This window comes from Oreochromis aureus, linkage group 9 (genome assembly GCF_013358895.1).
Source record: "Oreochromis aureus strain Israel breed Guangdong linkage group 9, ZZ_aureus, whole genome shotgun sequence".
NCBI lineage: Eukaryota > Metazoa > Chordata > Actinopteri > Cichliformes > Cichlidae > Oreochromis > Oreochromis aureus.
This window is the reverse complement of record NC_052950.1, coordinates 11,128,848-11,156,240: the sequence shown is the minus strand read 5'-3', so window position 1 is coordinate 11,156,240 and position 27,393 is coordinate 11,128,848. Positions and strand designations below refer to the sequence as shown.

Sequence of the window (27,393 nt, the reverse complement as noted above, 5' to 3'; positions counted from 1 at the left end):
TGTGCTGTAGAGTCCTATATATCAGAGGACCAGCAGACAGAAGAAGATAATGAGAAAACAAAATAAAGAAAAAAAAGAGCGAACAATAGAGTTGGTAGAGAAAGAAGTAAATGAAAGGACAAACTGATGGTGCTTACAGACCTCACTGTACAGTTCACTGTCTCCACCCCCTGAGTCCATTATTTCTTTTATTGGAAGAAGCCATTTCTATTGTCCCACATACTGATTTATGTGTGTACATGCTGAAGTGATCTGATAAAGTACATTCTGTGTATCTATGACATTTTAGAGGTCAGCGCAGCACCGTCTCATCTATTTCTTGTCAGTTCGATTTACAGGGCGTCACTGGAGGAGTTCCCATCAAACCCAGACCTTGTTTATATTTCCCTCCTAATTTCATGACAATGATAAATAAAAACAGGGAGTGTTTTCGTTTTGAAACATGAAAAATCTGTTAAGCGATCATTTAAAGACCAAAACAAATTTCTTACAGTGTGCGACGTTAGCCGGGCTCTCTTTGCTGGTGTGAGATGTTGAAGCACAGTACAAAATCTATTTTTCTTCCACTCATAACATCTGATAGAGCCTCCGAGGGTCACTGAATCACTAAAAATCAATCTCCTCCTGCAATCAAGTCCTTCTGCCTTTGTGAGCATTTTACTTCATATCAGATGCCCTTACATATGCAGCTTGGTCTGAATACAATGAATAAATGTTTATGAATTGTCCCATAACTTGCAGAAAGACAAGGAATATTGACCTTGGGAAAAAAAATCTCCAGCTTATGCATATCAGTTATTTGAAATCTTTGGGGAAACTGGCTTCGTGAGATCTGTGACACAGATAGTTCAAAGAATTCTTTAAAGACTGTATTATCAATTGTCTTAGCAAGTGAGGTTCTTTCTAGCGATTTCCCAACTAAACATCATCATCCTACTGTGGCTCTTATATACACAGTTAAACTGCATCTTTTAGCTCATTCTTTGTGTTTTATTGCTCCCTGTTGTGTTTTAGTCCCCTCTAATCAGACAAGTGAAGTAAACATCCGGGTTTTCTTCACCATTAGCTGGTTTGACAAAACCGCATATCCCAAATCACATCGGCCTGTCTGCTCTGTGCTCACTCACACAAAGGGTTGGACGGGAAGGACTGGTTGACGCACCATTTGACTCTTCCACACAACTGACCAAGTGCCTCCCCATGAGCTTTATTCAGACAATACCAGAGAGTAGATGATAAAGACATATAAAGGATATTAAAAGTTGGCAGTTGTATTCTGTTGACGAGGACTCAACTTCAGGACACAAAGGCAGGTGATGTAAAACAAAAGGTGAGCTGTTCAATTTGAAAAAACAAGCAAGAAATCTATGAGGAATACAAAGAAAATATCATCAGCACAACAGAGCGTACTAACACACAGTCTGGCAAGAGCCAGGACTATTTATACACACTGCACTGATCAGGGAATGAGCAACAAGAATGAGACACAGGTGAAAGCAGTCGCACACAGGCATGGGAGGGGATGAACCGGAAGCCATGTGACATCACAGAAAACAAGACTTCAAAGTAAAACAGGAAATAACCAAATAAGACTGATACACACATAAAGACAGAAATTCCCAAACTCAGTCCAACAAGTAATCAAACACACTCCTTAGAGCACTAACATGGCAGCAAACGCAACCAGAAAGCACATAACACAAATGCAAAGAGCTACAAAGCAGCTCAAACTCCAGGGACTAAAGTACATTAGAAAAGGTGGTAAAGGGGAGTATATTTGTTTGTGTAGTTTGATTCTAATGTAGCAGCTGCACATTGAGCTCTAAAATTTACTTGTTGACATTTTTAAACATTAAGATCTACTCAGTGGTATCAGATCAGCTAATTAGGTATGCAAAGTATGAACTGAGTTTGTCATGTGGAAATGCGACATACACAGCACAGCTTCATTTGATGCCATTAACAATACATGACTTAACAAGTTACATTTATATATATATATATATATATATATATATATATATATATATATATATATATATATATATATATATATATATATATATATATATATATATATATATATATATATATATATATATATATATATATATATATATATATATATATATATATATATATATATATATATATATATATATATATATACATAGAGATAGAGAGAGAGAGAGAGAGAGAGAGAGATAGTGAATATAGTTTAATCCAGATCAGCATTAGTTACCATGGTGATCAAGCCAGGTAAAAAGAGAGCCACCTTCGTGACACTGAAAACCCGACATACCTCAATAAGCCATTAATCTCCCTTTGTAGTACACTCCTCTGGTTGTCTTCAGCTCCAGCGGGCAACTGCCCAGCATCAAATGGCTGCATAATGGGATATTTAGCAGAGGAAGACAGAACTAAATAGAGGCTGAATGCTGGACACAAACCTGCAGTAGAACATAAGGTTGGACTGCATAGTTTAGGCAACTATATGTTAGCCAAGTGAATCAGGTAATAGTGAATGGTCAATATACTAGTGAGCTGTTCGATGATGTTTTCAGCTAATTCAAAGTTCAGCAAACTGGGTGCTTGCACAGACAGATGCAGTCTGTCAGGCAATCCAAGTATTCCAATAAATTTGTATACACAGCAGGGTTGTGTATGTGCCTGCTTATGAGTTTGTGTGTGTGTGAGAGAGAGCAAGAGGTTAGCAATCCAGCAGATTAACTAATTAACTAACAACAGTAAAAGGTCATTTTAGCCTTACCCTACTATTTTTTGTGTGTGTGATGGTGAGAACATTTACTGAGTGATGAAGCAGAAGTTGTCCTGGTGACACTGGCTGTGATCCGTAATTTCAGTCTGGAGTGGGGACAGATTAATCGTCATGTACAAACAGGACAGAACACCAAACAAGTTAGCTGCGTCATGCACATGTGCAGCATGAGCATACAGTGTGTATACAGCTGTAAACAGAGACACAGAGAAGTATGCAAACCCTTGTGTATGTTTACAGATGCATCATCCAAACATACCCACACACATAATTAGTCCCACAGTGTTTTCTCTCTCTGTATTATTCATACAAACTCTCTACATTAATTATTAACTGTAAATCCAGTATTGTTCTTCATATCTGGATTTTTTCTCCACCAAGCTTTAGTCATAGTTATAGTTGTTATAAGGCACACACCAGTCTTCATGATCGTGAGCTGAAGACATCCTGTGTTTGCTATGAGGACATTTTTACTTCAGCTGTTGTTCTATATCTGATATTGTTTAGTGATTCGGGTTTTCTTTTTTGTGCACTGTAAAAAGTCTTTACTGATCGAACAGAATTAGTACTAACAGTCTGCACTACAGCTTTCCATCACGCCAACTCATTGTCCTCCATTATATTTTACAAAGAGCTCTAATGAGATACAATAAGTCCAAAAAAAAGGGCTCATTGAGTTGCTCGTGACTGAATCCAACCGGCTGCTTTTTCTAACCACCTTAGACAAAGCAGCATATGAGACTCACTGGTCTCTTCTATGCAATAATGACAGTAATGTTTCTTGCCACATCAAAGCAATACTTTTGTGTTTGTCGTGCGTGAAAAGGTGGGTCGGACTTAAAACAAATAATACAGCTTTCACAGCACATCACTAATTTGAATATGTATTCCAATATAAAGATATCAAACACAGAAACTGAAATAAACTCATTTATATTAACTGATTTTGAAAAACATCTCTAATAATACATGTTATCTATCAAATATGTGATCTTGGACTATAACACATTATTCAAATATATATATATTCCCCGGGCTTGCATTGTTACTACATTATTGTGTATTTATCCCCTTTGGAATTTGTCTTATACTGCCCCCTACTGTTTAAGGTATTAACCATTCCCCTGTTCTTGTGAGTGGAACAATTTTCCCTGCCACAGAACACAAAAAGGGAACTTATCAAATTTGTGGGACTTAAATGGTGTAATATCGATTAAAAATTTTGAGTTCCCCCTCCAGTGTTTGATGGTGGAGTTGAAATGTTCCCATTTTGATGAGAGTCTGAAAAGAAGAAAGCATTTCCTCAATTGGCTGTCATCTCTCTGGGGCCCTGGCACTGAAATACTGATAACATCTGGAGCCAGAAAAGAAAAATTAGTGAAAGCAGTGGGAGAGAGAAATATGAAAAGCTAAGATTGGCACACCTAGTTAAAATGCAGGAGGTTGACATGAAAATGAGAACATGAATAAGCAATCTGTCCACATGTCTGTCCACACAGAAGGACATGGCAAATACTTCTGTCTTCTGTTTAAGTTGGGGTCAGCAGCATGATTGTGACGATACATTTGCACCTTTTAAAACAGAATAAGAAAAGAACTTTCAGATGAAAGTTGTTTTTAACAAGAGCTTTGCTACAGTGTGTTTGAGTGTCTTGGATCCTTAGACAGTGAGCTCCACAAGTGAGCAGTGCAAACAACAAAAGGCCTGACCACCTTTAATTTAGCCAAGATTTCAGAACTGTTAGCAGGGCTCTGCCAGAAAATCTCAAGCCGCAATTGGACTCATTAGCAGAACCCACACATAAAAGCAGGAGCTTGATTGTTCAAGGCTGTAAAAACAAGCTGTGAAAGGCATTAGGTAACGCTGAAGGGCAACAAGCATTAGTGGGATGTGGCTAGTCCTCTTCAAGCGTGTTACAAGGCTTGCAGGAGCTTTTCAACTTAAGTTTTACTATTACGATGTTTCACCTTTTGATGCTTGAGTAACAAGCACTGCAATAATCCAGCATAAAGGAGATAAAAGAATGTATGATTGTTTCTAGATTAAAGGTTAAAAGAATTGGTCTAGTACTGGTTAAATATTTCAAGAGATGAAAAGAGAATGTTAATGCTGCGAGTGCTGGGCCAGTTGGCGTAATACTAATTAATTCTGATTTGGAGTCATTCAGCTGCAGGAAACTATTGGACATGCACTACTGAATTTCATCAACACAGAACGTAATAGATGGTGGTATCAGGACATGAAGCTGTTTTTCATCCTTTTAGTAACAGAACTCTATTATATGTGTAAGTCTGATTTGACCTAGTGGTTACATGCATATAGGAAAAGTAAAGGGAACTTAAAAATAGACCCCTGTAGACACGTAGATGTAGAGATACAAATATATTTGTCAAATATATACATACACTCCCAGTAATACTTATTTTGGTTTCCATTAGGAAGTTGCAAGTCGGTGTAATTCTGGCAGGGTAGTTGACCGCTCTTGGCAAAATTAGTAGAGTTCCCAGCTTTTAAGCCCAGTCCACAAATTTTCAATAGAGTTGAGGTCGGGTTTTGCCTACTTTCAACCCTTTTGCTGCTGATATGAGTTGTTGAAGTTGATAGAATTAAAAAAGGGGCTCCTTCTTCTTTTTTATATTAGTTTTTTGCAATATACCAGTACCACTGGCAAAAAAAAGTGCCAGCTCCAGTGCATGATGCTACCACCACCATACAGTTCACTTTACAGATCACAGTTAACAGTAACACTGGTGTTCCACCAGTTCATGGCAGGCTTGAGCCTTGGTGATTCCTGGGTTATTCCTGAATATCCTAACCAATTTCATCCAAGGGTGACAGTTTCGCCAGATCTTCTTCCAAACATTGACAAAGTTGTGGCACATCTAAACAACTTGTACTCATGTAAAATTATTTGAACTGATGATCTTGGGTTTTGCAGTTCTTTATAAATGAATCCAAGAGACTTTAGCAACTTGTGTATATCTACAATTCTCCTTCTTAAATCTTCACTGACTGGTCTGAGTATTGGTCAATCCAGTGAGCGCTTTTATTAAAGATCTATGTAGTACAATTATTCCACCCTGCAAAAACACAGTTGAAAGAGATCATTAAAAGCTGCAAAACTACTAAATTGTATAACTATCTATTGTCCTTATTGAAATTTATTTATTGAAAACCAGTTTTTCAATTAAAAAAAAAGATAAAAATTTTAGCTGAATGGTACGTTTAAAATTACAAGAGAAAGCTTCTTTAAAATAACATAATTCTCAGAAGTTTGTAAGTTAGGGGTGGAAATGCTCCTAGTCAAAGAGCTGTCAACAATAGCTAAAATATCTGAAAAAACAAAAGCAGACTACAAAGAGCTTCTTATTTAGTATCCCAAAATAGCAAAAATAGGTTTTTGTGTTTTTTCAAAGTCATTAACCACGAGGTACTGGGGTGAATTAAGGAGCATTTTAGATTCAGTTTGTAGAGATCACAAAATTCTTATCTGCTAAGCCTGCTGAGATATATTCTAGCATCAATATATAGATATTTTTTTCGTCATTTTGACAGATTTCTTGTCAATGCTTTACTTAGCAGCTCAAAACTGAAACTAATTGAAGGTGTTAACTAAGGAAAACCATGGAGGAGAGTTGTATCATCAGAAATGCAAACTTCAAATTTAACAGTCAAGTAATTTTTGTACATGCTAATGTAGTGTGACTTATGCCTTTGCAACACAAATTTCAGTCAAATCATAGGGTTGACTGAAAGGGTTGAAAATTCAACTGTGTTGAAACTACCTCCAACATATCTTGAGTATTCACTCTAAAAACCAGCCTAGCTAATATAAAAATATCTGTCCTTGTTAGGAATCACAGTGACAGCACATCCCCCACAGAGAAAAGAAATAGACTCCTGCTTTGAATACATGTGAAATGAGTTTTGCTACATGCCCACAGGCATTGGTTGGGAAATGCATTCTGTGCCTATTTGCATAAAGGACATCTGTCTAGTTAGCGATTCACATCTACAAATGTTCTGGTCCACAGCTATGAGGACAGTTTATCTGGAAAGCAAACAGGACTGCAGTCTGGATAATATATAGACCACAAATGCATGTTTGAATATTCAGCAGCTAATAAATATAGAAAGAGTGCTGAGAAATTCTGCCTGCCTGCAGGCAGGCAATTCACTTTTTATTTAAATGTTTAGTTTGAAAATGAAGGAGCAGAAACTGAAATATAAATGTCGTTTTTATGTGTGAATGTGATTGATTGAATGTGATTCATTTGGGTTTGGTGGAATTGGTTTGATAGTGTCGAGACAGAGACTCATGAAAACACCTGCGCCTGTCTTTGCACCGTCAAGATAAAACAAGGCAATTCTGCAATTTTTTTGGCTTTTGGGTTCCTAAATTTCCCTCAGTATGCTGTATTTGAAATATAATCTCATGTGCAGGATCTGGGCTCTGGTAGACTTTTAGTGCCAATGCATGAAGTCACTTCAACATTAAGAGCTCTGATTTGCTGCAGTTTCTTATTACCATGGAGAAATCCCACACAGCTGGGTGATGAATCTGTGCCTCGCTATCTGACAAACTAATTGAGTGGGTTGACTAAGAAACACAGGGTCTTGCTGCCTGGCCTGGCTGTTCGAGTCAAGAGGCTGAGAGAAAAGAACATTACTCATTAGAGATTTGAAAAGTTCCTTTCTGATTCAGTATGTGAGTGCTGGTACTGGTATTGCTCATTTTGTGGGGACAAATCTGTTCAAACAGTCATATTTAATGGACGTGCCCACCTTTTGTGATAAAAATAAACAAATCCCAAGTAATGGAAATTTGCGAAATTTTATTAATAAGAAGGTTCGAGGTAAGGATTTGGCATATAATACGGTTGGAGTCTAAAGTTTCAGAAAATATATGCATACTAAAGATTAATGTCAACCATAAGAGTGGTGGAAAAACCAGAGAAGCTGGGGTTACTTGTTAAAGAGCTCCATCTAATGGTCAGTGATATTAAAACTACACTCATTTGCCACTATATTAGGTATGCCTGTTCAATAAGTCGTCAGCTAATCATATGGCAGCAACTCTGTGCATTTAGGCTTGTAGACATGGTCTATTCAAGGTCAAACTGAGCATCTGAATGGGGAAGAAAGGTGGTTTAAATGGCTCTGAACATGACATGGTTGTTGGTGACTGCTCTGTGTGTTTCAGAAACTGCTGAACTGCTGGGATTTTAGCACAAAACCTCACAGAATGGTCCAAAAAAGATCAAATATCCAGTGCCTCACCCTGCCAGAGTATTGTTTCTGACCATGGCTGCTGATGGCTGCTTCCAGCAGGATAACATGCCATGTCACAAAACTTTAATCATCTGGTTTCTTGAACCTAACAATGAGTTGACTGTACTTAAAGGGCCCCCACAGTCACCAGATCTCAAACCAATTAAGCACATTTGGGATGTGGTAGAAAGGGAGAATCACAACATGGACAAATCTGCAGCAGCTGTGTGATGCTATCATTTCAATATGGACCAAAATCTCTGAGGAATGTTTTCAGTACTTTGTTGAAGCTATGCCATGAAGAATTAAGACAATTCTTAAGGCAAAAAAGGGCTAAAGTCAAGACCTATAGAGATGTATCTAATTTTTATTTATTTATTTATGTATTTATTTATTTATTTATTTATTTATTTGTACCTGGGCTTGTAAAATATCAGTCTTGGTCTTGACTTATAATGAACTTCTATGTTCTACCGTTAAGTAATACGACTGAGCAAAACAACATTTTATTTTGAAAGTACTTTCCGGAAGACTAATTAATGTCAGGCTATGTTGCCAAGTAACTTACTGAGATATTTTCAAAGCTTCTGCTGTCATCAGCTGATAAGTTTAGACATTTATTGGCAGCAGTCATGAGGTGATGTATATTTTACATCATAATGACGTTTGCATATGATAAGAAGTCACGTGTGTATCACACAATGTAAATACTGTAGATTTTATTTCCCTGGCTTAAGTTAGCTAACGTTAGCTGTTTGATGCCTTAGCTTAGTTCCCAGATAAATTGCAAACTTTAAATCATCTTATTTTTGTATTGTACATAGTTGGGACAACATTTTTATGACTTTTCCATTATGCAGAAGTTTTTATGCCGTTTTATTGATACATACACACAGAGAATCAGAATACTTTATTGATCCATAGGGGAAATTATGTAGAACAAAAACTCTCTCAATCCACATGATTGGGGGAAAGATAATAAACAGATGAAAGTACAAGTAAGGGAAAAAAGCTAAACTAACGAGAAAAAAGCAAGAGAAACTGTAGCAAGCTGTGACAGGCTGCATGCTGGTCGGCGCATGCGCACTGAAAACCCGTTTTTATTTTATCACAGTAATTACCAATATGCTATGTCAGAAATTGCTTGAATAAGTTATTATTCTGGCATAGTATTACTAAGGCAATTTAATAGGCAACTAATGTGCTGCTGTGTATGATATTTTAGAAAATGACTGCACATTTTTATATTTAAAGTCCTAATAACAGTTAACCTTAACAGTTGGTTAAAAGTAATGGAAAACGTACATTAAAAAAATCAGCTTAATTCCTCCTAAAGAAAAAGTATGGTGAATTACCAATATAAAGTCAATTAAAATTACTAAAATTTGAATAAAGTAAAAGTGCATACCACCAGATTATACGAAAAATAAGTATCTAAGTCAGTGTAAATATTCCACTATTGGTTCTCTCATCAGTAGAACTCATCATAAGATACATTATGCAATATATTGCAATGTAAAAAATAATCGGTCTCTTTGTCCTTCCTTCTCATGTTTCCTCTTCTGTAGCTTGCAGGTGGAGGAGCCCCAACAAGGGACACTGCAGGAGGTGGCAGCCAGAATAATTCAGAGGGCTTGGAGAGGATATGTGGTAGGAGCATCTGCTACTACTGCTATGGGAACACAGACTCACATATGTGCACAATTGTAGGCACAACTTGTTTTTATCTACCCAAATTGCAGGCCAGTGAAGTCTTCAGGTATTTCAAAGAGCTGATTTTCTACTGCAAACAGCGGGATCCAAAGACCATCCTCAAAACTGTCAATCCTCGAGAGGTAATGGAAATTGCAACCCCTATGAAATAAAACCAAATCAAACAAAATGAAATGTGATTTTGTTGTGGCAGGCCGAACTACTGGATGCTGCAGCTGGAGTGTTTATCAGATTTCGACTTGGAGGGGTAAGAGCTCAGAGAGGAAATAGTATAGGTCAGGAATAGATCACTCAGGAGCTATATGGATATGATATTAGAGACATGCCTTCTGACATCTAACCTCTCTGCCACTTTAGATCAACTTTCCTCCCAATATCTATTACAAGATCTTCACCCATCGGCCCATTACGGATGTGTGTGCAGGCAGTCCGAAAGACTACACCAAGCAAAGCCGTAGGAAGCTTGTGGCCCAGAAGACCAACAAAGGCCCAGCCGTCGCAAAGGATGACCGATTGGGTTGGTACCAGCGCATGGAGAACAATAGTTGGAGGCTGTTCTGTAACAAGGTGAGGAACAAAAATGAGTTTTTGTTCTGCTTTAGTCAAGTTCTGCCATTTGTTTAGAAACAGGGAGCCAAAGAGCTACAGCAAGTTTACAAATGCTTTTTAACAGGAAGCCTCTAAAAGCCAAAGTTCTGCAAGTCTGTTTTTTTTTTTTTTTTTTGCTTCGTCTTCTCTCTTAGGTGGTTTTGGCATGTGAGCCTGCAGAGATCGGTGCTGACAAAAAAATGGACTTTCATTACTCCAAGTTGCAGCGGAAGCAAGATTTAGAGAGGTGGAGGAAGAGAAAGAAAATTGAATGGCTGAAGCAGATGTAAGTGCTTTTGTGAAATGAAACAGTTGGCGAGAAAACCACTGTGGCATCAGTGATCACAATAATGTAAATGCAATCTGAAGTTTGTGTCTGTTACTTATTAATAGTGATAGAAACCTCCCCCTTATAGAATCACATCTTTGCTAACAAACACATAATGGTGTGTTGCTTTAATTGTGCTAAATGAGCTGTCACTCCTGTTCCTTACATACAGGTATAAAGAGGGTCGTCTGCAGGATCATGCGGAGCACAGACACATGGCGGCCCTGGTGGAGAGTTCCACCCAGGAATTCATGGAGACCGTTGAAAAGAAAGGAGATGATGAAATACTGGAATGGGAGCTGGATGAGCTGCTGGCCTGGACCAACACTCTAAACTTCGAGGAGTAAGGCACACTGATTAGAATGTTTGTGGCATTTGTAATTTTTCTTATAATTTCCCGCATCGTAGGATGTACCCCGCCCCCCCCCACCACCACCACCACCACCGAGTATGAATTTTCCTCTCTTGCCTGTGCAGGTATATGGAGGAATGGAGACATTTGGCCTGTAGTTACTCCTCTGAGCAGAGCAAAGGTAAAAATATTCCCTAAATACTGTATTCTGTGCTGCCATCTGATTTTTTTAAATTGATAGCTAACATGGCAACATCATGTAGATTGCTTTGGAAGTCTTTGGATGATCCTGATAATCCAGTCTCATGCTATTCTGTCTTCCTTTTTCTTCATCACCTTTTTCTCATATCTCCTACAGATGGCCCTTCTCACCCACCCAGGTTAGATCCACACGAGCTGGCAGCAGAACAAACATGATTTATGTTAAAACTGTGCAGTCTCGAAGTGGAGTGTGCCACACTGTTATTGTTGCAGTATTCACTTTAATAAAGTCTGAAACTTGCAGTTGTTTACAGTCTTTGTTAGTCTGTCATATAAGTAGACATCACTGTGTGCCATTTTTTGTTAGTGTGTAGACTATAGTTTGTTACAGTAACAGTGTGTTAAACCACATTCCGAATTCCAGACAGTCAGACTGCCAAAAATTGTCCTTAATCATCAGCTCGCAAACATCTGCAAATCAACGTACAGCTGATATCCGGTGTGTTTGTATCCGTCTGATAGCTGGAAATCACCATGTGCCTATGGATTGCTGAGGTGACTGAATTGGCAGATCACCAGCTTCTACTGAATCAATTCCACATCCTTAGTTTCTCATGGAATAATGAGACATTTGGTCAATTTTCCAATACTTCTTGTGAAAATTCATCTTTCATCTTAAAATCCAGTGCTGCATGAAAATGACTCACCTTGTCTTCAATCACGTCTTGACTGTTCAATTTCAAATATATGCTGGTGGTATATGAAGGCAAAATGACAATCCCAACTGGATCTAACTGTATTTATGGCTTTTGTGTTTCTTAACTTGATATCCGAGGGTGTTCAGCTCATTGTGGGAGCACACTGTAGCACTGTAGAGAGAAGTGCATTTTACAGGTCAGCCTTACTTGTTACTTGTTTAATTGAAGCCATATATCTGTAAATGTAATGCTACATAGTATGGTAATTGATGTAACAGATATTCTGGCTGTTATCATTATTATTATTATTATCATTAAATTCCAAAAGCTGTACTTGTCATTAAAGTGATAAATTAAAGTTTTGCAAATGACTAACGCAAAATTGGAAAACAGGGGGCACCCGGATTTGAACCGGGGACCTCTTGATCTGCAGTCAAATGCTCTACCACTGAGCTATACCCCCTCACGTTTAGCACAGCGGACGCATACGTATTTATCATGATCATAATCATTCCCCACACGAAGTTGGCAGTTCATGTTTCTATCTTCAGTTAAGTGATAACGAATTGATTTCGTATACTTTAGATACTGTACAGCACACCATAGTATGTTTAACTGGAAAGACGTGGTTCTGTACATAACGCCATCAGCGGATGTGTCGTCATCAAAACGAGACGCTACCGGATACAGCAGTGTATCGAAAGGAAAGGGGAACAAACGAAGTGACAATGGTATGATAGCGTTTTTAATGCCTATACCATATTTTTTAAATATCTTAAGCCTTGTTGTTGCGTACTCTCTTTGCTTTAATAATCTGTGTGATCATTTGAAGTCTCGGTGGTGAAGCTGTTTGTCTTTAACCGTGCCCAAACTGAGTAGCTGTGAATTTGATTAGTCACTCGAGCTAATGCCAGCTAGCGCTTAGGTTAGCCACAAGGTCCCTTAGATAAATACAACTTCCAGTATTTGTTGCTATTAGCTACATTAGATAGCCATTAGCTAAGTGTGATCAAATGTAAATGGTTTATGTATGTCTTTGATGTGGACTACAGAATTCCAGAGGACTTCGCTCTCAGCTTAAGGACAGTGTACCTGTGGCTGGGTTCTCTCCACAGGGAGCTTACGGAGTGCAGGACTCCCTCCGTAGTGGGTGAGAAACTGTTAAAAATGAAACACAGTTGCATGATAACCTCAAAAAACACATTTTTGTATTAGCCCCCAAATAAAGAACAACGTGCTTTTTGTAACACTTTTTTTTCCTCTACTACTTTTATTAAACAGATTTACCAGTGTTAAGAATGAACTGCTTCCAAGCCACCCGCTGGAGCTGTCAGAAAAAAATGTGAGTCATTAAACCAATTAATGCTGTCTCCATAAAATGCTTAAATGGTATTTGTGTTTTGTGCTTGGTTTTACTATAAAAATTACTTTTTTTGTCAAATGCAGCTCAGTTTAATCACAATAGACACAAAGGGCAAGTAGTAAAAATACGTTTCTCTGGGTATCTCACTGTTTTCTGTTTCTCCATGAGCAGTTCCAGTTGAACCAGGATAAGATGAATTTCTCAACACTCAGAAACATCCAGGGTCTTCACGCTCCTCTCAAACTGCAAATGGAGTACAGGGCGGCCCGACAGGTAGCTGCAGTCCTTTTTTAGGGTGTTCTCTTGTTTTGTTTTGTTTTTCTTTTTTCCTTCTCAGTCCTGACACCAACTGTTTCTTCCCTCCAGATCCAGCGTCTCCCATTCCTACAGAGCTCAAATTTGGCTCTCGATACGCTGCGAAACAGCGATGAGTCCATTGGATTTGAAGACGTCCTCAACGGTGGGAACCTTGTCCTTCCCTTTTACACCTTCAGTGATATGTGTGTTGACATAAAACCATAGCTTATACTGTGCTTTTGTCTTTTTCCTTTATAGATCCAACCCAGAGTGAAGTGATGGGTGAGCCACACATGATGGTGGAGTACAAATTGGGATTGTTGTGAACAGAGTTGGGCACACAGATCCATATTATTATTATGTATGAATACATTTGTTTATCAACTCCATAACCAAAGTTAGTAGTTGGTGGAGAGTTTTAGTTGTGGAGTACTTTTGAGCAGGACATGTGCGTGTGTGTAGTGATCTTGAAAAGAGTCACTCACACAGGCTGCTTTTGTATGATTTAATTTGGTTATTTCTAATAAACTTCATGACTCTCCTCATTGTCCTGGTTCATTTGATCAGTTATTTACATTTTTAGATGAGCTTGCGCTGATAAAATTACCTGGCATGTGTTCAGAGAGAAGGTGTAACAAAGCCTCACTACCCACTCTGAGTATGTTCACCTTTATAGCTAACATTGATTTGCCAATGCAACAGGTTAATAAAGAGCAACACTTGTATTTTAAGCCATGTTATTCTTCACTTCACTCATTCTTCATTTGCCTAACTTGAAGTGTCCTTTAAAAAGTCATTGATATCTAAATCGTTCTTTTTCATCCCACAATTAAATTCTTCAAATATGTTATTTAAGTCTAATTGCATGTTTATACGACTGTACTCTCCATTTAGAGTTTAAGGAGCTGTTGGCAAGGCTTTCCACTTTCTCTTTTAAAATTTGCACTGTGAAGCCCGGGGTTGTTAACATTAATAGCAGGGTGGAAATCACTGAGGTTGAATTCATAATGGCTGCTGCTTGGTGGCATGGGCTGATCAAACATCTGCAGCGAGTTGAAAAAACGCAGAGTATAGGTTTGTGATTGATGTTTTTCTGGGTGATGTATGATGCTCATGTGAAAATGTGCTAAAGAGAAATCCTACAAATGAACCCTAAAAAGGCACATCTGTGAAGTGAAAACCATTTCCGGTGACTATATCATGATGCTCATTGAGAGAAGGTTAAGGGTTTGTGGCACTGAAATAAGCAAAGTGTGGCTACTTTCAGGAATCTAAAATATAAAACATATTTAGTTATTTATCATTCTTTTTGATGCTACATGATTCCATATTTCTTGCTTCATTTATTTGATGACTTCAGTTTGTATCTACAAAATAGAAAAACCATGACAATGTGTGTCCAAACTTTTGACTGGTAGCTTTCAAGACAGTCGTTCATACATGCCTCTTCATTTGCTCTGATGTGTGACTTTCAGAAAAGGACTTGGTGCATTTTTTTGTGTGGCTCGTTGGTCTAGGGGTATGATTCTCGCTTAGGGTGCGAGAGGTCCCGGGTTCAAATCCCGGACGAGCCCATATGTTGTCTACAGGACCAAAATGTTGTTTAGCCTCTATTTGATCCAGCAGTCAGTGAGATGTTCTCTACAGATGCAAATCACACATGTTCCCATAGTATCTCATTTAGGAGCAGCTAAGAGATCTGATATAAATGACATCATTGGCCTTGGCCAAATAGAAAACACCCACAAATACTCCCAAAAATCTAGTGTTGTGTTCCTTTTTTATTTTCAAATATTGAATAACAAGACAAAACTGCAAAGGTGAATTAATTATTTTCGCACTCTTAATTAACTGAAGCCTTTCACTGAACTACCAAATAAACAACTTGGTACTCTCTTTCTGGCCAGTGTCATTGAAGTTTTTAAATAAACTATAAACATTTGATGAGTGTCTTTTGAAGTGGATTTTAATATTACGCTGCAGCCGAGAGAGCACTCTGGTCAAACGTCAAAATGGTCTCTAAGTGTACACATTAGTTTTGACTGCTAGTGAAAAGTGTTTACTTTACAAATAACTCTCTCACTGAACTAACAGCCAATCCCTCAACAAGTTTGTGCTCTCTGCTCATATTGCCTTCATATTAAATCATTTTGTGCTTTTTAAAGAAATTATTTTTACATTGCACTCAACAACAAACAAATCCTCCCTAACAACAAAAGTAACTTCAATGGCGAAATTGCATTATATTTCTTCAGGTCAATATACAGGCTGCAAGTAGGAGTGAGGCTGCGAGTTTGAGACCCTTGCTAAAATGAAATGGTGCAGAGTCCCAGGTATTTAAACACCAGTGGGATGTGTCCCTTAAAGGAATCCAGACACTCATCTTTCAAAGCTCCTTAGACTAACAGGCCCGGGATGACTGAGAACAGACAAAACTACTAACTTTTAGGCACTGCTGGGAGTTGAACCCAGGATCTCCTGTTTTCTAGTTTAACACTTACTAGACAGGCACTTTAACCAACTAAGCCACAGTGCCACATACATGCCACACAGATCAGTGACTGATGAACACTGAGAAAACCTCCAACCATTAAATAGATTTGAGCCTAAACAGAAACACATGAAAGGTAATCTTGTTTCTTATATTAATCACCAGAGGTTGTCGCATAAAAAGAGACGACGTGTGCCAAAGTCAGGGGTTAAAAGTGGGACGGTGTTTTTGTTTTGCTAACTCTCCACGACACTCTAAACGTCAGGCTGCTCATCTTCAGTCAGCCTCCTCCATTGCCCCTTGATGCCCACTCACACTAGTCAGCTTCTACAACAGTGGGTGGGGTAACTGCAGAGTTACTGTAGTTTTGCTTTTTCATTTTTTCCATTTTTTCATTTGTTTTTAATTTTGTCTAGTTTCACTTACTTTCCATTGTGAGTTTATGTATTTTAGTTTAGTTTTTATTGTTTGAAATTGTTTTGCTTTTCATTACAATTTTCAGTTCGATTCTATTTTATTTATATAAATAAAATTGCAAATCTTTAGACTGTAAGCTAAAGACCCTACAATAACACATACCCCACAGTGGCCATGAAGAACTCCCTTTTAAAAAGAAGAAACCTCCAGCAGAACCAGGCTCAGGTAAGGGGCGCCACGCTGTGCAAGAGAGCAAGAGAATAATAATAACTAATAATAAGATGCAGAGTGGTGTATAAACACATAGTCAGAAAAGTGACATCAGAAGAGTCTTATTGCAGCATAACTAAGGGAGGATTCAGGGTCACCTGGTCCACCTCTAACTTTATGCTTTATTTAAAATGAAAATTTATGTTAAAGGAATTCCCTGACTTACACTGTCTTTGTGTCTTTGTTTAGAAGCAGAACGACACAGATGGATCCACTTCCCAACCCTGTCATCGCTGTGGTGGTGGGAAAGATATTTCTGTTCTAAAACCTTTGTGCATACAAAATAATATGACAGGACTTGAAGGAAAGTAACACATTTACTCTCATTTGGGGCGACTGAGGATGGATCAGGTGAGTTTGACACCTACCTTGTGTCCTCATACCTGGTGGTAATAGACAGCATGTTGCCTTATCAGCACTGGGGTCTTTTGTTTGATGGTTCCACAGTGCCTCCTTCTGGCTGTGACGAAGTACCACACCCCTCTGCTCTTTCCATTACAGGGAATGTCTAGAAAGCACAAACCTTTAATAATCACAGCTGAGATCATAAAGTGTAGTTATCCTCCTTCCTTTCCTTCTTCCGTCCTCTTAAGCACTTAAGGGTTGCTGGAGAGGGGGTTGAAGAGTATCCCAGCTGTCACGAGGTAAAACTCAGCTTACACACTTGACAGTTCACCACTCATGATCACATTCCCAATAGATTATTGTAATTCCCAAAAGAATCAACAATTAACCTAAAAAAGCAAGTTGTTGGACTGTGAGAGGGAGCCGGAGCACCCTCAGAGAACACAACATGCAAACAGCAGATTCACATGCAGGACCTTCTTCCTGTGAGGCAACAGAACTAACCACTGCGTCACTGTGCTGACCTTAGAGCACAATCGTATGGTGGAAAATGTTACTGTGGGTGCTTTAGATTATATTACATACAGAAAAAAGTACTGGTTTATTATTTGAGCGGGTAAAAAAGTCAAGATTGGATCTAAAGGATGTAAATGGACAAGCACAGTGCATTTCTACTCAGTCTGAACACTCAACGCAGCCTCATTCACCCAACTGCACACACATCATAAGGGGAAACTCAACGTTCAGTATCTTCTTTTTTTCACCAAAAGACTTTCTCTGTATCTCTGCTCTGTTTGTTTTTGACTTGAAACACTAAATAAATGTTTTACTACACATCTGTCTCTATTGTTTAATCAGCAGCTGTAAACTGTCCAAAATTTAAAATGCTACATTTAGTAGATTTAGAGATATTTATTTCACTATTTTTAGGTAATGATACTTTATAAACCTATTCTGCTGTTTAACAAAGACAGTATCATCATGTTTAAAGCACTTTTCAATCTGACAGCAGCACTCAGTTCTCCTGCACATGTGTGATCTCGGAGTGAACTGAAGGTTCAGATGCATCTCTCAGGTCCTGTGTGGGGACTTGTCTGTTTCTTAAAGATGTGACTTTCAGAAGCTATTCAGCTGGTGTAGATAGTGGGGGGGTAGGTCTGAAACAGCTTCTTTTGTTCTCCACTCATCCAGTTTCATGCTTGTTTAATCAGTTGAATCTGCAAAACCAATGCTCAGAGATGCAGAGTAAGCTCAGTGACATGCTGAGAAAAAACACAGAACTCGAGGAACTTTTAGACAACTTGAAGTGCAAAAACACTGAGGTGCAGGTGCTAAAGCAACAACTTAAGAAAACAAACGAAGACCTGCAGTGTACACTTCAAGAAATCGAGAGGACAAGTCAGCAGCTGGAAGACACGCACAACAAATTAAAACAGAATTATACGGCGCTGCACAAGGCAAAGCTAATGCAGGAGGTAACATCTAAGGAAATGAAAGAAAGGCTCGAAGACAAACAAGCCAAATTATTTCCTTTCTATTTCCTCAATAATTTAATAATAAACACAATTGGCAAAATTTTAAATAAGTCAGATCAGTGTCTTCATTCAAGAATGAATTGTCTTTGTCACGGGGTCATGTGTATTTTGTGTTTTCCTCGGGCTGGTGATCCTCACGGTCGTTCAGCCCAGGAGTCCAGATTTTTAGTGTTTTAATCACATTTAGTGTTACATTTTAAATCACCACAATAGGATAGCCACAATTTAGGATTCAGGCATTTGTTTTTTTTCAATATCATAATCATTCTATGATTGAGTAGGTTACAGAACCAGCAGTTAGCAGCAATAACTTCAATTCATCGACATTTGCAAGCATTCCTATATGCACAGCATTTCAGTCAGGTTGAGGTCTGGACTTCCATGCTGTAGATTTGCTGCTGTGCTTGGGGTCATTATCCTGTTGCATGGCCTAATTTAGGAGAAGCTTTAGCTGTCGGACAGACGGCCTCACATTTGACTCTAGAAAACTTTGACATACAGAGGAGTTCGTCGACTGCAAGGTGCTTATTGCTTGTGTCTGCAGAACAAGCTCAAATCACCACACTTGAACCAGCATACTTGACAGTGGATTTGAGGTGTTTGTGCTGTGTTTGATTCTTGCTGAAGGTACTGCTGTGCATTATGGGCAAACCTCCACTTTGGTCTCATCTTTTAAAAAGATCTTGCTCCAGAAGCCTTCAAGGGCAAATTTGCAAACCTCAACTGAGTTGTTGTGTTCTCTTCAGAGACAATAAGCTTTCTCCTGGCGGCCCTTCCAAACCAACCATACTTGTTTTGTCTTTTTCTAATTAAACTGTCATGAGCGTTAACATTTAACATGCTGTCTGGGCCTGTAGAGGCTCAGATTTTCTACAATAATGGTAACACGGTAATGGTAATCAGATTTTATGTAAACATTAAAATTAACTAAGTACTGATCTCACTTCAGATTAGTTTCCTTATGTCACGTGTATAATCTGATACATATTTGGATTTTCAGCCTTCAGCAAATCCTTAATTTGTCAAAGTGAATTTTAACAATCAAATCTTATGAATGTGGCCACAACTTGTATATTTAACACAGACATAATACTTCTCACAAGAAGACAACAAAAAACGAGGTTTGGGCCAAAAGCAGAGAGGTGAGGATCCACCAGTGAGTTTTCCCCCACAGAGAATGATTGTTTCCTTTGGCAAAAACAACAACAAAAAAACCTCACAGTGGTGCTGCAGTTCATATGAAGTAATAACAGAAATTCAGTATGATAATTACAATTATGTACTTACAAAGAAGATTTATTTATATAAAAGGTGAATTAAAACTGGTAATAGCAGGTGGTTAGTTTGTGATATTACTCATTAGTCTGACCTCATTTCACTGCTTATTTATTCAGTTTCTGTCCCAGTGGCAGGTGGGTAACATTGGCCTTAACCCTTTGCATATGAGTGGGGAGCATTAGCATTTTCTAGCAATAAGCCAGTTTCGTATATCTTTTGAATTAAAATTTAGTTGCATTGCAAGCTCAAAGTCACAGAAAAAAATAGTGAAGGCTTGCGAGTCATGTTGGATGAAGCGATCGCACGAAATACACAAATGGTGCAAAAAAAGGAGCAGCAGGACGCAATGCACCAACAGTTGGAGTGCAAGCTTGAAGATATGGAGAAAAACCATGAAGGGCTGTGATAGGTCTGTCTAGGCACAAACCTATTGCTGGAACAATCAGAGACAACCTACTGCAGCTAGCAAAGCATGGGACACCAGGCAGAACTCATTGCGTGATCTCGTGCACGAGGGAGATGACTAAGACGAGCGCTGTTCCTGCCGCTCGAACCCCAGTCACTCTCAGTCAGTACCTTGTCTGTGTGTGTGTGAATGTGGGTCAAGACGTGACCCTGTGAACAGCTCCTTAAAGAGCTTAACCAGACACAGAGTAGGTGTCCTCCTATACTTTAAATCAGAAAGAGAAGGTACGACCTCTCTCATGACCTTAGGATGCGTGTGTATGCCAGAGCACTCTGGAATGCACACAGAGTCTTTGCAGACTACTAAGGATCAGACATTCTACCATTATACAATCGATTATATACCTCTAAGCATATATGATTATATGTTTCTAAGCATAAATAACAATCCACCAATATAACTCTGACAGGCTGAAAGTAATGTTTGATGAAGCACTCAGGAGAAACACACAAATGTTGGAAGAGAAGGAACAACTGGAAGAGACACAAAGAGAGATGCAGGATGTTCTCCACGACTTCAAGAAGAAAAATGCAAACCTGCAAGTGTTTTATAGCAAAGTAAAGGACAAAAATATTGAACTCAGACAAGAGAAACAACAGCTGGAGAAAAAATGCACAGAAATGCAGCTCAGAAAGCAAGAAATGGTGAACAAAAATACACATTTGCATGGAATGTATAACAAAGTCCAATACACAAATGGTGAAATGCAAGAAGAGAAGAAGAAAAAGAAAAAACACAAAAAGACGTATTTGAAGAAATGCAGAGGAGACATCAGGAATTAGAAGCCATGCAAGACAACTTACAACTAAGAAATGAGACCATGCTTAGACACAGAAAGTGCAGAGAGAGAAATATAAACACCTGAAAGAAAAGGACCAAGAGAAGCAAGAAGCATTAGAAGAACTGGAGAAAGGCTGCCAGAAAATGGAGATGCAGTGTGAAGGATGTTTCACTGAGTTGACAAACCATATAGTACAAAACAAACAGCTGAAGGTACTGCCATCAAAGTTTCTGAAACACATGAGAAAGTATCAATAAGGATTTAAGGAAATAAAGATTTGTAAAGAAATGTACAAAAAGAACTTTCGAAGTTTAAGTAGAGATGTTGCATGAAAATCTGCCTGCTATATTTTTTCATGGTACAACGTTGCTGTTCTTACCTGCCAGTGACAAAAGAACTGATGAATGCTCACATGAAGGACTGACACACACAAACTCACACGCAGAGTGGCACCTCCTCTATGACACGGCACTACGGTGACCTTGAAAGACCTTCCACAGTAAACAAAATGAAACAGACTATGTTCAGAATATGGATGTGGGTTCATGGATTTATACTAGCTGTCTGTGTATCCTAAATACACAGACACTGTGGGTACATCAGGGAGTGCATCAGAGAGTATCAGACATAAGGATAAGAATAACTCGTTATTGTCATTGCACATTCATAATTAGTACAATAGTACAACAAAATTGGAAACTGTCCCACATCGGCACTAAGCACAACTAAACACAACACAACAGAGTAGAGTATGTAGTGGATTTTTAAAAAGTGAAAATCAGGCATAAGCAAAAAAAGTATGACTTAATATGAAACAATGAATGTTTATTGTGCATTATTGCCCCTCCCCCCGAAAAAGTCCAGGGAGGTAGTCAATCAGGTCAGCTGTTAGCACTGATTAGGGCTATTGTCCTGTTGTAAAAGCTGTCACGAGTCTGTTTGTCGGCGACCTCAGCAGCCTGAATCTCGTGCCAGCCGGTGTCCTGGGTGTGTGCAATCCTGTAGGATGCTGCATGTCCTCTCAAGACAGCAAGCGCTGCACAGGCCCTTCTGTAAAGTTGGGGAGGGGGTGGGTTACATAAACGCGAGTCTGAAAGGCAGAATAACATAGAGAGATTTTTAAGCTCCCAGGATGGAGGCTGGTTGCCTCGGAGAAGTTGAGCAAGAAGATGATTAGAATAAAGCAATAATGTCAGCAATGAGTTTGAGAACTATGATATAACATGTGGACACCAACAGAAACAATGTAATATTGCATCAAATCTCATCCAAGAAGGGTGTCTACTTTTATATTTAAGTTTACCTATAATGTTTAGACAGAACTGTAAATAGGTTTTAAAATTACTGAAATGCAAAAGAAAGTTATTTTATACATTAGACACAGAAAGCAGCCTCAGCACATCCATCAGTGGTTGGGAATCAGGCAATAATCTCTTCACCATTTCCAGCTGACGAGTGAACTTCTCCAACATTTCCTCAAAACCTGATGTTGCTATTCTGTACATGTATTGTGTCTGAATGAGAAAAATAAAAGTTTTAGCAGAATCACTAAATAAGATCACTAACTATCAGATCACTAAAGGTATGCTGATGTTATTGGTGGGTTTTTTTAAAAATAATGTGATGAATTAAATACTTTCTCAGTCAACCTGTGAGTAACTTGTAGACTGACTAACCCACCTTTACCCTTGTTCTTCTTTCATTGCTTTGTGCAGGGTTTTCTTGAATAATTTCTGAAAATTTCCCAGAAAGAAGCAGAGCATAGTGAGTGTGACAGCCGCTTGAAGAACACATTGAAAACCACAAAGTTTAAGAAAACATTAGCATTTACCAGTTGCTCCTTGTTATCCAGAGAACTTGAGAGATCAAACTGTTTTCTTATTGTTTCCTTTCTAATAACTAGAATAATAACTAGATTATTCTGCATCATGTACACTGCAGTTACTATACTTTCAGTATATCGCTATAGAAAGTCCAATGTAAAATGCACTCATTAAGTAAATACACACAGCAGATTTTAAAAGCCAACTTGGAGCCTGAGTGACCCACCTTCCATTTGTCCGCTTCTTTTATCGCTATCTTCATATAGTCAAGCATCTGTAGCCCATTGCAAATAAAGAAAAAAATAACAGCAGTTAATGAGCTTGTGACCGTGCATCTACACAGAAACGTGTAATTATTGTATCATAAAAGGGAATTCAGCAAGAATGAATTCATGAATCCTCGGTATACAGGGAAGTTGAGACTGAAATGAGACACAGCAGAGAAGATGAGAAATAAGCCTCTGGCACTAGCTGGTCCCCTGGTTCTGGAAAAGGCTGCTGCTGCCATCGCTTGTAAACGTGGACCAAGTGCTCAGTTTGAGAAAAAGTTGAGAAAACATTTAAATTTGGAACAATAGATTTTTAAAAATGCTGCAGATGCTTTATATACAATGTGACTTAACTCAACCCACAGGGAACACAGTAAGATGTGAGTCGCCCTTTCAATTTTGTTTTCAACAAAGTGTTTCTGTCCAGGGTGTACCCTGCCTCTCGCCCTATGACAGCTGGGATAGGCTCCAGCGCCCCCCGCAACCCTGAAAAGGATAAACGGAAGCGAATGGATGGATGGATGGTTTCTGTTTGTCTAGTCTGCTTTATAGGAATAGAAACCCATCAGTTATTGTTATGACATACCATGACAAAACACGCTTTTCTTTTGAGCTTTTAGGTTGACACTTCATAATACGTGTCAGAAGTGGATTGTGAATTATTTTATATATTTTTATTAGTGTTTAAGAAGTTCTAGCAAAGTTAGGATTATATTTACTTATTTGAGTCGTTTCCTTTAATTAAAAATTAAAATCAAGTCCAAGCTGATAAAAAGCTATGATGAATATATTCCGATCGCACTGGCCCAGACACAATATTACCTAGTTTTTAATGACTAACAAATATCAATCTTGTTTTTGTAATAGAGGTGTCAGTACTGATAACTGAGTCTGTTATCTGGTGAAATGATAACTAGCTCAGTCAGGTTAAAATTGTGAATTAATGTATTTCAGTAACTACACAGGGGAGTGCAGATCTGCAAAACTTTCTTACTTTTAGAGCAATGAGTTTGATGTGCATAACAGACCTTTATCAAATCAGCATTTGAAACAAACATCTTTGTATGTAGGAATATATCGGTTAATGGGTACTACATTACAAATACTGTCTATGATACACATAAAAGCAGTTGCACAATTATAGCAATAATACATAGAAAAAAGCAGATCTGACAAGTTTTGGAATGTTTCAATGATTACTATCTTGTTAGTATCATGTTTCTGTGAGCAGATAGGGAGAACTGTGTGGTGCCTACTCAAGTTTGTTTTCTTTTGGTACAGTATGACTCAGTAACTCTCAACTTGCTATACTAGTTACATACTTATAATTCTTTCAGTTTAAGGGAAGAAAGAAAATAATATACTATGCTTTTATAAAGCATGTCTGCTATATGCATTCAAATGATAGAAGATGTAGAAAGATTCTTTAAAAAAGTACACACAGAGCAGTTAGTATGATATAATTTATTTTAACTAGGACAGTTATTTAGGGCTAGCCCTCATTGTTGTTGTTGAGAATTCAAGTTAAATAGAAGGATGCAAACAACTGAAGATCTATATTAACCAACAGAAGACACAAATAAAGGGGAACACAGTAAGATAACAATATGTGAATACAAGTTTCTGTTTTGTTTTTAAACACAAATTAGTAAAAAGTGCTTTTTTCTAAGTTTGACTTTAATACCACCTAGATTACCAGTTTAATATGCAAACTGCAAAAATAGCTGCTTGCCAATGAGAACAGCATGGATAACACATGGCTGTCATTTCTCTTACAGAAAACCACTCAGTCCTTTCATATTTAATAATTCATATTCTTATTATTTGTTTCATATTATTATTTATTTTAAATACATTATACAAAAACTTTTAAAGTTTATTCTGTTGAGTTTTAGGAGGATTTTTATGTTTTCCACTTTTGTTTCCCCATTTTCACCAGGTCTTCTTCTTTAGGGGCATAAAATGCAAGAATGTAGAACATAAGATCAGTCTTTATGCAGACGATGTGTTGCTTTTTCTCCAAAACTCACAAACCAATCTCTCTGGGGTAATTACATTGATAAACTCTTTTCAAGAGTTTCAGATTATTCAATAAACTGGTCAAAATCTACAGTCCTTCCATTTAATTGCTCTCTGCGTAATTCTGTTGTCTCTTCTGTTTTTTCTTTTCTCAACAGGTGATCCAGGTGATTGTTTTCTCTGTCCCTCTTCCCCTCTGTTTTTCTTTCTCACCCTCTCTTTCTTTCTATGTTTCTTTCTTTCTCCCTTTAATGTCCCCCAGTCATGTCTGTCCCATCTGTAACAACTGAAAATAAAATAAAATAAATACATAATAATAATAAAGGTCAGTCAAATGGACCAATATGGCAAGGCCATAATGATCCACTTGGTAAAGTAAATCCGTTGGGCATCTTTCTTGGCCTTTAGAAAATAATTCTGATGGAACCAAACGAAGAAAAAAAAAAGAGAGAGAAATCTGTCTCAAAAGTGTTACAAATGCATACAGTATGATACTCAATTGTATATAGCATTTGTATTCTATTTTATTGTACTGTATATAGTATTTTATTTTATTCTATTCTATTGTGTACAGTTGCGTACAGTATCTTATTCTTATCTTATTCCAGTGTTTTTCCAATTTTTCTATGTAACTTTGCACTGTCCACTTCTGCTGAAACAAAACTAATTTCCCACGTGTGGGACTAATAAAAGTTATCTTATCTTATCTTAAACTAAAATTTTAAAAAAGTGTTCAGTGATTGATGAGTAACTTTTGAGGACTCACAAGTGTGTGCTTCAATCCACAAACAAAAACAAAACAATGTGACCACACATAAAACTGTTTGACAAATTCTATGAAACATTCAGGCTCCAGTGGATGCATCAGAAAGCAACTTGGAATTAGTATCTTAGTGAAGGATATTTGACTTGCAGACTGGAACAGCCAGGGATCAAACCACAAACCTGATCAGAAGGTGACATGTGCTAAGTCTTGTGCAGCAGCCACACTAGGTTGAGCTATTTTTACAGTTTGGGATTGTTACATGGAAGACAAAAGAAATGTTCTTGTTTCATGTTTGTTTGTTATTCAGAGATTTCATGACTTCATGGTGCAGATGATTGACTTTTTGCACCAACCAGGCCGAGTTTATCTGCAAAGCAACACAAGTTATTGTGAGGTTCATCAATCAACCAGTAAAAGATCTAACCTTATTCAGTGGGACCAAGTATCTATCTATACTTTTCCTATGAAAAAACCTTCGAAAGCTGTCTATAGTTTTACTTCCAAAGTTCATCAGCAAACAGTTTGAATGCCTGTAATTATCAGGCTGTACTGAAGCCCATTAATTCAGTCTGAAAACTGTGCTGTGACTCCAAACCCAAGTACCCTCCTGGGAAATTATGGATAATGTCACACTTGGATCTGCTGATAGAGAAGTGAGTCAGTGTAACCTTTATTAAATCAGGCAAAACAACACAAACTTATTTAATGTGGCGACCTGCAGAAAGCAAAGCAATAAATAAATGGGGGTTAGGGTAAGCTGAAGCCATCTGATGTTTATGTTAATGAATATAACACACTGACACATTTTGTCTTTGTTTTTATTGTTTATTAAAATACTTTTAAATCTCTAGTTTTAGTTTAAGAACCATCTAGTCCAGCAGGTGGCGGTAATGCACCTTAAAGCTCTAACCGCCAAAGAAAAACCCAAAAGAAGAAGAAGCCGCAGAGTTCCCGCTTCATTGCGTTTGTGTTTAAGTTTATTGTTCTTCCTAATCTAAAGTGAAGCACTAAGGTAACTTTGATCTGAGTTCAGTCAATTTTGAGTTTAGCTCCTGAGTGAAGTTTTCTGTTGCTCTCCTCGGTCTCTGTTGTCAGTTATTTGTTAACCTGTTGAAAGAAAAAGCCTCTACATCAAGTCAAGCTGCTAGAAACTAATTTACAAGAAGATATCAACAAATGCTAATGAAACACAGAGAAGAAAACAGTGTTATTATTAGACGAAAGCTTTTAAATTAGCTAAGTGTAATCAGAGTTTCTATTATTTTATTAGTGTGTTACTAAGCGCTAGTTAGCATCTCTGTGTCACTGTGTGGCACCTGCACAGTTTTTGAATTCAGCATGT

General features: G+C 37.9%; 2 protein-coding genes and 3 non-coding genes across 5 annotated transcripts; 3 read left to right on the top strand and 2 right to left on the bottom strand.

Moving 5' to 3' along the window:
* Positions 1–8,568: 8,568 nt before the first annotated feature.
* Positions 8,569–11,529, top strand: c9h11orf65 (chromosome 9 C11orf65 homolog). Its single transcript, XM_031730129.2, has 9 exons — positions 8,569–8,688; positions 9,620–9,701; positions 9,794–9,886; positions 9,958–10,011; positions 10,122–10,331; positions 10,508–10,638; positions 10,853–11,023; positions 11,158–11,213; positions 11,391–11,529. Exons 1-9 carry the CDS (start codon positions 8,684–8,686, stop codon positions 11,447–11,449), a joined length of 861 nt encoding a protein of 286 aa, XP_031585989.1. The 5' UTR covers positions 8,569–8,683; the 3' UTR covers positions 11,450–11,529.
* Positions 11,530–12,322: 793 nt separating this feature from the next.
* trnac-gca lies at positions 12,323–12,394 on the bottom strand. The gene has a single exon. It is a non-coding gene; the product is annotated as a tRNA-Cys (tRNA).
* A 158-nt stretch (positions 12,395–12,552) lies between these two features.
* LOC116312691 (proteasome maturation protein) lies at positions 12,553–14,138 on the top strand. The gene is made up of 6 exons (XM_031730150.2): positions 12,553–12,662; positions 12,984–13,081; positions 13,213–13,273; positions 13,466–13,567; positions 13,661–13,754; positions 13,850–14,138. The coding sequence occupies exons 1-6, from the start codon at positions 12,585–12,587 to the stop codon at positions 13,915–13,917; spliced, it is 501 nt and encodes a 166-aa protein (XP_031586010.1). The 5' UTR covers positions 12,553–12,584; the 3' UTR covers positions 13,918–14,138.
* A 955-nt stretch (positions 14,139–15,093) lies between these two features.
* Positions 15,094–15,165, top strand: trnap-agg. Its single transcript has one exon. It is a non-coding gene; the product is annotated as a tRNA-Pro (tRNA).
* An 873-nt stretch (positions 15,166–16,038) lies between these two features.
* On the bottom strand, positions 16,039–16,127 carry trnat-agu. Its single transcript is given in 2 exon segments — positions 16,039–16,074; positions 16,090–16,127. It is a non-coding gene; the product is annotated as a tRNA-Thr (tRNA).
* Between the last annotated feature and the right edge of the window lie 11,266 nt (positions 16,128–27,393).

Coding starts and splice junctions, on each gene's coding strand:
- LOC116312691 (XM_031730150.2), top strand. CDS start 12,585: ATGTGTCGTCATCAAAACGAGACGCTACCGGATACAGCAGTGTATCGA. Junction 12,663..12,983: donor GAACAAACGAAGTGACAATG/GTATGATAGCGT, acceptor TGTGGACTACAG/AATTCCAGAGGACTTCGCTC. Junction 13,082..13,212: donor CAGGACTCCCTCCGTAGTGG/GTGAGAAACTGT, acceptor TTTATTAAACAG/ATTTACCAGTGTTAAGAATG.
- c9h11orf65 (XM_031730129.2), top strand. Junction 10,639..10,852: donor ATTGAATGGCTGAAGCAGAT/GTAAGTGCTTTT, acceptor CCTTACATACAG/GTATAAAGAGGGTCGTCTGC. Junction 11,024..11,157: donor AACACTCTAAACTTCGAGGA/GTAAGGCACACT, acceptor TTGCCTGTGCAG/GTATATGGAGGAATGGAGAC.